The 13846-nt window shown below is 35.0% G+C and overlaps 1 protein-coding gene across 1 annotated transcript in view; it reads right to left on the bottom strand.

Annotated features, from left to right (window-relative positions):
* Positions 1-13846, bottom strand: part of LOC132725934 (abnormal spindle-like microcephaly-associated protein homolog) — a 33293-nt gene that overhangs the window by 19319 nt on the left and 128 nt on the right. Inside the window, exons 2-10 of the mRNA XM_060711151.1 lie at positions 10672-11287; positions 7448-10235; positions 6932-7036; positions 6439-6588; positions 5594-5898; positions 3008-3149; positions 2207-2337; positions 1555-1730; positions 498-634 (exon numbers count right to left, since the gene is read on the bottom strand). Coding sequence (XP_060567134.1) covers positions 498-634; positions 1555-1730; positions 2207-2337; positions 3008-3149; positions 5594-5898; positions 6439-6588; positions 6932-7036; positions 7448-10235; positions 10672-11265 — 4528 coding nt within the window. The 5' untranslated portion in view covers positions 11266-11287. The remainder of the gene's footprint in view (positions 1-497; positions 635-1554; positions 1731-2206; positions 2338-3007; positions 3150-5593; positions 5899-6438; positions 6589-6931; positions 7037-7447; positions 10236-10671; positions 11288-13846) is intronic.

The raw sequence follows: 13846 nt of genomic DNA, 5'->3' as shown, positions 1-13846 counted from the left end.
CAATTTATTTCACTCAATCATTAATTTTCATGGTGAGGAAATATTTTTTGTGTTTATTTTTTATAGTATAGATAATTTCTATCAAGAGTTTATTTATTATATGTTGTGCAAAATACTTCAATAGCAATTTGTAGACTGGCTATTAAAGGGACCCCACTGAGGTTTTTTTGAAATGATTGGACTGGAAATAAATAAATTAAGTTATAATAATTATTCTAATTGTCAAAAGTGACCAAAAATTGAAAAGTGTTGCACCATTTTCCACTCAAATCAGGATAAGAATAGCACAATAAATATGAGTTTCAATTTATTTCTGAGTATATCTTTTAATTATCTTTTTAATATGTCTTTCTGTTGTACCCTAGCTGATTTAAGTAAGAAATTCAAATTTTTTGTTTTTACACTTTTTACCTCAGTGGAGTTCCTATAAAATTGACTTTAGGGTATTATCAGTAACAAGTAGATTTTTATTCAGGAATAAACCACTTTCATCTCACCTGTATCAATACTCTGTTGCTCCAATACTTTGAAAACAACCTCAAGGTTATGAATTTTCTGCAGACGACTAATGGCCGGTGTCCGCAAACTTTTCCTGATCTTTTCTGTTTTATCACAGATCACTTCCATCACACGTCTGTCAAAAATAGCAAAAGTTGGCAATTATTTATGATTGAATGTAAATTCAAAAGGTATTTTATAAAACAGGGTTTTGATTTTTATCTCAGGTAACAGATGTGCCAACGAAAACAACCGATTTGGAGGGTCAAGAGGGGTATTTTAATCTACAAGCTGAAAATACAACAGAAATGGTTTTTACAGCATTTCAACCGATGATATGAACCGGCAATCGGTTTATAATAAAAACCCTGTTTAAATACTGATTTCTCATTTATATGAAAGGAATCAAACATGCATGAACTCTGTAAACTGGTATAGTTTGAAAGTACAATGTAAATGAATATAACCTTGATGGTTTTACCCTGCAAAATTTGTGAGATGCATTTTTCCTTTTTTATTAACTGTATCAGTCAATTCAAGGTTTAAGGGTTAAAAAGAAAATGCTTTAAAACAGAGCTGTGTATAGTGCAATGTGTGCAGGTGAAGCAAAGACTGAGTCTGCATGGGCAATGGACATGGAATCACATTTGCCACTAGGAGGCTGCTGTAGACCAAAATGACTGACTCAAATGAATTTTAGGATGCTTCAAAATTCAAAAAACACACATGTTTGTATGTGATAAAAGAAAAAATTACAAGTAGGACAATCTCAGAATTTTTTTAAATAGCAACCATAACATAAGTAATTGGTTAGACTACCTTGAAAACCAGGTTGGCCCGGCTCACTCAAAATATCAAAATATTCTTAAAATTCCCAATATCTATGAAGATTTTTTTCCAACACAAGATTATGCTTTTAATTTTTTTTACCTAAACATCTTTATTGTCCACAAATTTTCACACTCAATGTTCATTCAAACATTAATGATATGAATGAATTTCTCAAAGAAGTATGATGTCTTAAAACCATACTTATAATCTACGAAAAATACGCACGCAAGTCTTAGCCCATCCCTTAGATCTGTACCAAGACTTTTCACAGCAAAGTCAAACTCATCAAGGGCTGTCTGAGAATATGTCACCTTGTATCCAAGGTAACCAAGATGACGGGTGATGTCTCCTTCACCTGACAGGAAGTCTCGTGAAAACAGTAGTAACATATCTTTACTTGCCTATAAATAGAATTTTTATGAACTTTTAAAATTATGAAATTCAAAGAAATGATAGAAAGTCATGAAACCTTTATTTCCCTCATTTTATGTAACATAGACAATGCCACTCAACATATCTTCATCAATATTACTGTAATAAAATATTTATTGGTATTTATACATGTGAAATATTTCATGTCAAAAAGGTAAAGTTACAATAAGAATCTAGATAAAAGGTAACCGAATTCCTTTATATTCTAATGCAAACATGTTCATTGCTTATCACAGCACTTCATTATGTTCATACTGTCTACATGCTGATAATTAATAAGGTTAAGAATAATTGGATTTCACTTACAAAATTAAAGTTATCTGCCTAGCATAATATTTCTCAGTAATGCTGTCAAGTTAGTTGACAAAACTCAAATATTTACTATTTCAACACAAACTGTAGACATATGGAATTTCAAAATATAAGTTACGATAGTGATCATTACCTTGATATCAGAGTTTTTACAGAAGAGACAAGGGTTATGATCAATCAATGTATGTTGTTTAGCTTGATCCAGGAAGTACACTAACATGAGATATCTCTTCAGTGTATGCTGGGCAGTCGCCTCTGCATATCCTGCAAAAAATTATAGAAATTTTATTGCTATACATAATTACATAATAAAAGTCCAGGAAAACTGTAGTTCAATAAATTACACAATATTACATTGTAAATTGTTTGGTTATGTAATTTATTTACACATATAAAGGTTGGAAAGTTGAAAAAAAAAAAAAATCAAGAAAAATCTGAATTTCACTATTTTCTTTTAGTTTTAAATACATATAAAAATGCAGCGTAAACACAAAGAATCCTGCAAACTTTTGGAAATGAAAAGATTTTTATCATAAGTATAGTATTTCACTTTTCAGGTTTGTTTGTTTGATTGGGTTTTACGTCACAGCGACACAGTATAGGACATTTGGCGACATTGCAGCTTTACTGGTGGAGGAAGACCTCAGGTGCCCATCAGTGCATTATTTCAGGCCAGAACAGGCACCTGAGTAGAACCACCGACATTCCGTAAGCTAACTGGATAGCTTCCTCACATGAAAGAATCCCTGTCGGGATTCGAACCCACAGTGTTGAGGGGCAAGTGATTTGAAGTCAACGACCATAACCACTTGGCCACTTTTCAGGTACCAAATCAAATTTTCCTACAAATTATAAATGGTTTTGTCCAAATTGAAAGATGGACTTGTCTATTACAGATAATTAGGGTGGTAAGGGTTAAATAAAAACAACCTACCATCTCTGTATAAATGTGGGACAGTTGGATGTGCAAATTCCTCAGCTATATCCGGACTACCAAGGACGCGGAGAACTATAAACTGTGACAAACCATATACATCTGTGTTACACTGAATAGGAACCACTTCACCGTAGATTGTCTAAAACATACAAAAAGATTCAAACATATATTAATATTCCAGCATTTCTGGGGACCAGGAAAATACCAGTACGGCATCAATGTAAATTCAATTGCAGCGAAAATTTAAATAATGGCCATCTATGAAGTAGAAAACTAGAAATGTGTCCATAGGACACGGATGCCCCCACACGCCACTGTTCTGTCAATCTTATGACTAGGTCAAATATTTTTTGGACTACATGTGCCACAAGTTGAAAACTAAAAATCAATAAAGGGCCATTATTCTGTTAAATTTGGTCACAGCAAAAATTCCTTCCTTTACTACCATCTACACATTAAGGTTGTTCATCCCTGGAAGTATAAGCAAAATCTGCCATCCAGTTTAAGAGGAGTTGCGTTCACAAAATTTCTACATAGTATATAGTGAAAAAATCAACAAAGGGCCATAATTCTGTTAAATTTAGTCGCAGCAAAAATTCCTTCCTTTACTACCATCTACAAATTAAGGTTGTTCATCCCTGAATTTTAAGCAAAATCTGCCATCCGGTTTAAGAGGAGTTGCGTTCACAAAATTTTTACAGAGTATATAGTGAAAAATTCAACAAAGGGACATAATTCTGTTAAATTTGGTTGCAGCAAAAATTCCTTCCTTTACTGCCATCTACACATTAAGGTTGTTCATCCCTGGAAGTTTAAGCAAAATCTGCCATCTGGTTTAAGAGGAGTTGCGTTCACAAAATTTCTACTTAGTATATAGTGAAAAAATCAACAAAGGGCCATAATTCTGTTAAATTTGGTCGCAGCAAAAATTCCTTCCTTTACTACCATCTACACATTAAGGTTGTTCATCCCTGGAAGTTTAAGCAAAATCTGCCATCCAGTTTAAGAGGAGTTGCGTTAACAAAATTTCTACATAGTATATAGTGAAAAAATCAACAAAGGGCCATAATTCTGTTAAATTTGGGCGCAGCAAAAATTCCTTCCTTTACTACCATCTACACATTAAAGTTGTTCATCCCTGGAAGTTTAAGCAAAATCTGCCATCCGGTTTAAGAGGAGTTGCGTTCACAAAATTTCTACAGAGTATATAGTGAAAAAATCAACAAAGGGCCATAATTCTGTTAAATTTGGTCGCAGCAAAAATTCCTTCCTTTACTACCATCTACACATTAAGGTTGTTCATCCCTGGAAGTTTAAGCAAAATCTGCCATCCGGTTTAAGAGGAGTTGCGTTCACAAAATTTCTACATAGTATATAGTGAAAAAATCAACAAAGGGCCATAATTCTGTTAAATTTGGTCGCAGCAAAAATTCCTTCCTTTACTACCATCTACACATTAAGGTTGTTCATCCCTGGAAGTTTAAGCAAAATCTGCCATCCAGTTTAAGAGGAGTTGCGTTCACAAAATTTCTACACAGTATATAGTGAAAAAATCAACAAAGGGCCATAATTCTGTTAAATTTGGTCGCAGCAAAAATTCCTTCCTTTACTACCATCTGCACATTAAAGTTGTTCATCCCTGGATGTTTAAGCAAAATCTGCCATCCGGTTTAAGAGGAGTTGCGTTCACAAAATTTCTATATGGTATATAGTGAAAAAATCAACAAAGGGTCATAATTCTGTTAAATTTGGTCGCAGCAAAAATTCCTTCCTTTACTACCATCTACACATTAAGGTTGTTCATCCCTGGAAGTTTAAGCAAAATCTGCTATCCGGTTTAAGAGGAGTTGCGTTCACAAAATTTCTACACAGTATATAGTGAAAAAATCAACAAAGGGCCATAATTCTGTTAAATTTGGTCGCAGCAAAAATTCCTTCCTTTACTACCATCTACACATTAAGGTTGTTCATCCCTGGAAGTTTAAGCAAAATCTGCCATCCGGTTTAAGAGGAGTTGCGTTCACAAGATTTTGGGACGTACGGACAGACGTACGGACGGACGGACAGACGGACGGACGGACACTCGGACGGACAAGTGCAACGCTATATGCTCCCACTCTGTGGGGGCATAAAAAAAATTATACAAATTTATTGTAGTTTGATTGTGTTGGAAGCTGTAAGCTCATTGAAAAACTCACGAATCAGTTCCTGGTACCAACCAGTACTAAGCTGTGAATGTAAAGTTTCTTGCTCAAGGAAACAACGGCTTGCCCCTAACAAGGTTTGAACCCACAGGGTCAGCAACCTGTAGATTACTAGTACAACGTGTTAACCACTTGGCCATGCCACCACTTAATATCAAGATGTATGTAACTGTATCTTTTAATACTTTGAAATCAGTCAAAACATGTAACTTCCATTCTATAACCTTTATAGAATCGGTGCTTGCCAAGAACTTAACAGTAACTTACAGTCAGTATTTATAAATGCTCTCTAAAGAGTCTCCTTTTTTCCCATATGATATATAACAAAGAATAAAGTCTAAGTAAGTTGTAGATATTTAAAATACAGGCAATTATGTACCTCAAGTCCAACTCGTAACCATAGTGGGTTATACGACAACAGCATGTCTAGAACTTTCTGTTTTGCTCCAACATCAGCATGTATCATTTTATCCTTCCGTACCAACAGTCTCTTGTTCTCCACCTCCTCCTCGACCTTCTGAATAACCCGTCTTACCGACTCGGACTGAAATAGACGACATGCAGATTTTCGCAGTCTGTTTAACTTCCTGTGGGCGGAGTATGTGCGAAATGATAAGATCTCATTGGTTGGTGCGAGTCTAGTTCTTCCTTTCTCAATATCTAATGTGAGCTTACCAGCGTCAACTGAAAAATACACAATAATATTATTATCGGTACTGCTGGGTGATTATTTGTTATGATGCTTTTAAATGTTATGTAGAAATATTATTGGTACATACAATGTACATTATACAAGATGGTTCTTAACTTTTCATGAACAAAATAGGCTGACTTAAAGAAACACAAATATCATTTTCAGTGCCACCAATAGATGTTCGAAAATGCCACTTTGGCACAGATGATAACCATTGCCAAACTACAAAGACAAATGTATTTTTTTTTTAAGTCCATTTAAAATTAAAGATATTTAGCTACATGTAAGTAAAGATTAAGTGATACCAACAATTAATTTCAGTAACAGTAACTTTCTACAAGGAAATTCTATTCTAAAATTCTATTCTTAGCCACAGTAACCTTGGCTTTATGAACCTCAAATCCCACTTCACTAATTATAAAGGACTACTGTCACAAAGGCTAGAAATTTAAGCTTCACCAACAGTTATAATCAAGATATATGTTACTGCTTTAAGTTTAAGTAAGATATAACACATTAAAGTAACCAACCTTTGACCTTCACATCACTACCCTGGTGTTCCTCTGGCGGTGTCAGTATAAAGTTGAGCCAGTTTACAAATCCTCGCTCCTGTTTCTCCATCCAGCGTTCATCATAAAACATATTTTTCGCAGCAAATGGCAGGGGGTGCTTAGGTATTGCTAGAATTATACAGAGTTATAAATAAACTGTAAATATATACTATATTTTCATCAGCATGCTTTTCCCATGATAACTTATTATACCTTTAATTATCTAAATACAGAACACTTTTTTCACCTTATTCTTATTATCCATCCACTTACATGCGAGAGCTTAAGAACTGTGCATCCAAGTAATATTCTTAGGCAAGTATTTATGCAGGATCCTGTGTCCTGTAAATGCCTGGATATACGACAAACGCTTACTTTGTAGATATTTATATAAATGAATCATACTATTTTACAATGTAATGAGAAGAAATCATACTGTTTTTTCTTAAATTAAGCTAAAACGACTGAATACCTGTTTTAGATTTTTTTGTCAAGATGAGTTTTGAAGTGGCTAGACCCTTTACCATGCCAACGGACGGCTTAACTCCTTGACGAGAATTTGTAATTTTTGCTGCACCTGCAAAGCAAAATTGAAACAAAAGATTTAGAGGTATATACATAACAAAGAAGAGTGTAGAAGAAATGACTCACCTACTTGATAAATAAAGGTACCCTATGACTTTAGCAAAGCTGCCAGGAATGACCTGTTATATTTTCAAATTGAGATCAGTCTCCATCTTAAGTCAGAAAAGGACTAGGTATTTCTTATTGTAATTCTTAAAAGTTGTTAACAGTATGCAAATGTTAAGATTACACACAATGTAGAAACTAAACAATAAATGGCTTTGTGCTACAGTTGTGACTGGTCTGCAAAACTCTGTTGTTGGCAATTAAAATTATACAATTTTGAACAAGATTAGTAAGTATCAATTTTTTTACATTTACAAAAAAGAATGATAGATATAAATGCATGAAATTAGCAGCTTACCAACACTCTTCACTCTCTGTCTGGTTACCCTAGCCGGTGGTTCTACAGTGTCCTTCACCTTGGTTGTTTGTTTGCCTTTATTACGATAATCATCATCTAAAGAATTCTTCCTGGAAGTCACTGGTGCAGCATTTTCACTTTTAGGACGCTTAGAGGAAAGCCTGTCTTCTTCTTGTGTAACAGGGTTACTACGTTTCTTCAGAAACTGTTTTGGATCGGGTTTTTTTGTCTGGGGTTTTGTAGGCTGGTCTACATCATCTTTTTTGTTAAAAGGCACAAAGAACAGTTGATCCACTGATTCTGCTTGTTGAGCTTCAGGCATTCTACTATCTGTTGTGTCCTTGTTACCACTTTCAGTTTCATTTATGTTATTTCTAATGTTGTCCCCTTCATTTAAAGTCAAGCTTGTATCTAAACTCTCAACAGACTTACGGCCAAGACTCGCCACTGATCTTCTAGCTGATAATTTTCTTCGTCTTAAGTTTGAACTTGGTCCATCAGTGTGCTCAGTAATTTCTGGAGAAATTTCAGAGTTTTCCTTGTCTTTGTGATTGACCTGCACAGCATTGTCGCTATTTTGATTATCTAGACTGCCCGGAGCTTCATTATCATCACGATCATTTCCCACTTCATTATTTACTTCCTTCGAGAAAAGCTGTTTTCCATCAATTCTACTTAAATTAACCACCTTCGGTTTTTCTACTATATGAGTTGACCTTCTTGAAAGATTCAACTGAGGACTGGTTGGCAGTAAATGATATGGGGTAGTTGGAAAACTTGAATCCTTGGCTACTAATACACTGTTTTCTAAGGGCACTTCAAATGTGCTGTTTTGTGAAGACTTTGGTGGTGATATTTCTTCACGAACTTCAGTCAAATTCCCAGTACCAGCCAATTCCTCAGAAATAGTTTGTTCTGAATGCTTCATTGCAGATTCATCTGCCAGTTTCTTAACAGCAGCCGCTGACCTCTTAGCATGCTCTAACAGTGCATCAGAGGGTCTTGATTTTGTGACGGTTAAAGTTGCTCTACGTGCCCATTCCACCTTCCCCTCAACAAATATTTTATCTGGGGAATTTGTTTGCTTCTCGAAAGAGTCGTCCTCCAGACTATCTGCAGAATACAATCTTTCCAACTGTTTCTGTCCATCACCATTTCCTTCCATTTGGTCATTCACTTCTTTCTGATTATTATTTTTCATTTGGTCTACTTCAGTTTCTGGTTCTTCCTCCTCATTCAGAGCATTAGCTTCATGCTTATCCTTTTCTTGCAAAAGCTTTCTTGAATTTGAAAACTCTTTAGGGACAGTAAAAGTTGTCCTCCTTGGACTAGCTTCCGAGGGCTTTTGTGTTTCAAGTATCTTCAACTTAGTTGATTCAGCTACAAAGGTTCCCCTACGAATGTTTGCATCAGCAGCTGGCATAGAAAATCGTGGAGAGGTTCGACTTTTCACAAAAGTCTCTCTTCTTGGCAGATCCTCTGCTGAACATTTATCTTCCATACCAACAAACGATTCATTCCCACTTTTCTCAATCTCCAAACTTTTATCATGTACATATGATTTCAGACTTTTCAACTGATCAAGTAAGCTATTTTTGCCAACTGAATCATCCAAATGTTTATGCTTATCAGTCAGTTTTTCACAACTACCATCATCTTTATAACTAACTTCTTGTGCAAATGTATCAGAAGTGATTATTTTTCTCGCATTATTTCTCTTGGCACCACGTAGTAACTTCACACCTGTTGGCTTATTGTCATTTTCTACTTCTATGATCCCACTTCTTTTTCTCAAAGATCGTCTAGGTCTGTCTGGTTTGACATTTTCATTCTGAAGAAAACTGGGCTCCTCTACAGACTGGTTTTCGACATCTAGACTGTCATGGAATGTTTCATTATTTTTCACGCCATTAAAAGCAGTGTTTTTAGCGACATAAGTAGTTTTGTATTCTTCCAGAAAACTTGGTTCCAGAGTATCAGCATTAAGCTTTGATTTTAGTAATGTTTTTGCTTCTTCTTTGACAAAAACTGTATCTTCAATTTCAATATTATCTTTAGACTGAGAGAGAAAAGATGGTTCCAAAATATTGGGTGCATTTTCTTTTAATGGCCGGGTACATGCATTATTGCCTGGTTCGAGGAAACTTGGTTCTAAACAATCGTTGTCAATCTTTCTCACAGAATCATCAAGCACCTGAACACCACTGATATTACAGTCTTCAATATTCAACAGACTTGTGTCTTGAAGACCTTTGACAGTTTCACCATGAATTATAGGAACAACAAGCCCCAGTCCAGACACTTGAGAATATGTATTTGACCTCCTCATTTTTTTCCTAGATAATTTCTCCTCAATTTTTGGTTTAGGCAAGGATGTTTTCCTCCCTGATGACCTTCTCTCTTTTCTTGTCAAACTGTCTGGATCAGTGTTTTCTATATCTTCTACAAAGTTTCTACCATTTACTATGTTCTCTTCACAAACTTGTTTATATTTATCACTTAGCCTTGGAGATTTGCGCTTGGGCTCACCAGACCTCCTGTCTCTCTTGGATATACCATCACTAAGAGTCTGAGCTTTGGACTTTTGTGCTTGACCTTTTGGTTGCGCCCATGGTTTAACGGTTTTTGATGTCATCTGATTGGGTAATTTCTGTCCAACAGCTTGTTTGGTAGACTGCTTTCCTGTTTTCTTTTCAGGACTGTACTGCTGATTGATATTTGCCAGACTTTTTGTATGTATTACTGATAATGGCCTTGTTGCCTTTGAAGCAAGCAATCCTACACGTTTCTGAAATATGAAATTTGTTATCATCATTAAGGTTTCTTATCTGAAAATATCAAAGTCAAAGACTTTATATGTCATATAACTATCCTTGTTTGTTATTGTATGTAATATACCAGTGGTTTTCTGAGTTAATTTGGGAGAGACCTTAGCCATGTGATTTTGGGAAATGATATCCCTAAAATTGCTAATTTTGGAAATAAATAAGCTACAGTGAGTTTATATTTTTAGAAAAACTGCTTGATTCTAAAGAAAATTCCGGTTGGGAAGAGGCCTATATAAAGCTTCTGTTATATAAGGCGAAAAATCAGTTGTATACTGCAAATGCATGTTTAATTGGTCAATATTGCTATCACGTCCATACAAATAAAAATTAAACACGAACCTTACAATAGTTTTATAAATGAATGCCTTTTCATAAACTATTTGAGGACAGACTTACTGTTTTCTTTTTCTGTGGCGGAGGTGCAGTGACTGTTCCAAATACATAAGCTTGAACCCTGTATGCCCCATCAACTTGCATCATTACCATCTCTCTACAACCACCTGCCTCCTTTGGTGACCAAGTTATATCAAGGGGATATGATTCCTCTGGACCGACAATGAATTCTTTACAAGAAATGCTAAAATGTTTCTTTTCTGGAAACTTTTCAACCTTCACAGATTGTTGGTAATCATGAGGGTTTCTTAGTAAAAGCGTACAAGTCTTTTCATGTCCAACTTTCAAGGTGCCAAATCCAAGTCTTGGTGCCCCTGAAAAATGTGTAAGGGTCAGAACTTCAACAGTATCACTTTTTCTTACAGGTGCCTTCACTGCTGGCTTTTCAACAGCTATCTCAAACTTGAAACCTTTTGGTGTTGTCTCGAACCATGACCTTCGACTTTTGCGTCTCAAGTTTGCTGGGTTTGGTGTCGATGTTGGTAAGGCTGACATATCAGACGGATAGAACAGGCTCTGATCGAGGGCGGAGTGCTCAAGCACGCTGCATCCATCACCAACAAGGTTTCCACCTCGCACGATACTCTTGTCAGACATTATGACCTACTTAAGGCATTTTCTGAAATTAAAGAAACACATGTTGTCAATAAAAGTCTAACAAAACAATACAGCTAGGTGAAACAATAATTCAATCTTTTCAACAACTAGAAATGTGTCCATAGGACACCGATGCCCCCACACGCCACTGTTCTGTCAATGTTATGACTCTAGGTCAAATATTTTTTGGACTACATGTGCCACATTTTGAAAACTAAAAATCAATAAAGGGCAATAATTCTGTTAAATTTGGTCGCAGCAAAAATTCCTTCCTTTACTACCATCTACACATTAAGGTTGTTAATCCCTGTAAGTTTAAGCAAAATCTGCTATCCGGTTTAAGAGGAGTTGCGTTCACAAAATTTCTACACAGTATATAATGAAAAAATCAACAAAGGGCCATAATTCTGTTAAATTTGATCGCAGCAAAAATTCCTTCCTTTACTGCCATCTACACATTAAGGTTGTTCATCCCTGGAATTTTAAGCAAAATCTGCCATCTGGTTTAAGAAGAGTTGCATTCACAAAATTTCTACATAGTATATAGTGAAAAAATCAACAAAGGGCCATAATTCTGTAAAATTTGGTTGCAGCAAAAATTCCTTCCTTTACTACCATCTACACCTTAAGGTTGTTCATCCCTGTAAGTTTAAGCAAAATCTGCCATCCGGTTTAAGAGGAGTTGCGTTCACAAAATTTCTACATAGTATATAGTGAAAAAATCAACAAAGGGCCATAATTCTGTTAAATTTGGTCGCAGCAAAAATTCCTTCCTTTACTACCATCTACACATTAAGGTTGTTCATCCCTGTAAGTTTAAGCAAAATCTGCCATCCGGTTAAAGAGGAGTTGCATTCACAAAATTTCTATATAGTATCTAGTGAAAAAATCAACAAAGGGCCATAATTCTGTTAAATTTGGTCGCAGCGAAAATTCCTTCCTTTACTACCATCTACACATTAAGGTTGTTCATCCCTGTAAGTTTAAGCAAAATCTGCCATCCGGTTTAAGAGGAGTTGCGTTCACAAGATTTCGGGACGTACGGACGGACGGACGGACGGACAAGTGCAACGCTATATGCTCCCACATTGTGGGGGCATAAAAATGAAATTAATCAGCATTTCATAACTGCTTAAGCTATACACAGACGTTCGGCATATTTGGCATGACATATGTGCCTGTCACATGTCATTGTGGAATCCGGGATAAAGTCATTAAAAACCGAAGACCGTGGTTTACATTTGAGTCATATACAACAAACTTAGTTCTCCATACCAGCTATGTTTTAAAATTTACACCAAAATAGAAATGTTATAGTCAGTTAACAATATATTTATTTTTTTTTTACAATCTGATCAATGGAAATAAACTTTCAAAAAGAACTTAAAGCTGCATGCCTCCAGATGAGCCAAAATATTCAAGAAAAGCAAAATCGAAAAAACTGTACTGGGATTTAAAGAAAAGTAAAGAAAACAAACAAGATAAAAGCAATAATTTCCCATGTTATTTGCGAAAAATGACCGATTTTGCAGTATTTTTCACCATATTTTTTCTGTGTTACTAATGCAGTAAGGGCTATTTTTGCATATTTTGACATCTATTTAGTCATTATACTATATTGCATGATTACAGAGAATCATGTTTGGAAAAAAGTTATACAATAAAAAATTTGGGGGATAAATCATCATCAACATTCAAGATACTAGACATGTCAACAACAATACCTAAAACCAGGTATGCATGTGCCTGATTAAGTATTTTTTGTTGTGTTTTTTTTTCAGTGGTTGTCGATCAATTAGTCGCTCTTTTCTCAACAATAAATGAATGCTTCTTCTATAAATTAAGTAACAAAATTTATTTTAATTTTTCATAAACAGTAACATTGTCTATTTCAAGAACATTGGTGTTGAAAATTTGGACGTCAAGAGTGCAATAGCTAGTTAACAATTGAACATCAAAACTTCTGCATATGCTATTGAAGTATTGTATATCATAATTAATCTAGTTTGTCAGTTAGAGCAACAACAACCTGTTGTAAAGCTAGTTAGAGTGATGTTATAGGATAGAATCTAGTGTAATGGACACCATAACTAAATGCACAACCTTTTTGTTACTATGCTTCTCGGTTTTTCTGTGTTATTCTGATTTGAGGATAAACATATTAAAAAGGGTGTTTGCAGGGGGGGGGGGGTCTTTTATCATCTCTATATTTTATGTGCATATTTCTATTTTATTATGCGCACAGATGACTTTATTATTATTCTACTGATTTGACCTATCAGTGGTTCTTTCCTAAAATATTACCTAAAGAACGCCATCATAATTAGCCCTAGGCCTACTACGTTAAACTTTGACATTCTAATTTGAAAATATCAGAATGTCTGATTTAATCATCGGTCTTGTATAATCACTCAGCTAATCACACATTTCGTTGCTACAAAACGGTCGAGATCTTTATGAAAAGCGAATAAAATTTTAAACAGTTTTAAATATGTTATAAACAATCTAAATAATAATCTATACACCTGTGTCAATTCAAAATATATATAACTGTCACATTACATATAATTCATTGTGCGTT

This window comes from Ruditapes philippinarum, unplaced genomic scaffold, assembly GCF_026571515.1.
Source record: "Ruditapes philippinarum isolate M1 unplaced genomic scaffold, ASM2657151v2 ctg326_1_1_1_1, whole genome shotgun sequence".
NCBI lineage: Eukaryota > Metazoa > Mollusca > Bivalvia > Venerida > Veneridae > Ruditapes > Ruditapes philippinarum.
Note: the sequence above shows the minus strand (reverse complement) of the source record. Positions and strands in the feature narration are given on the sequence as shown.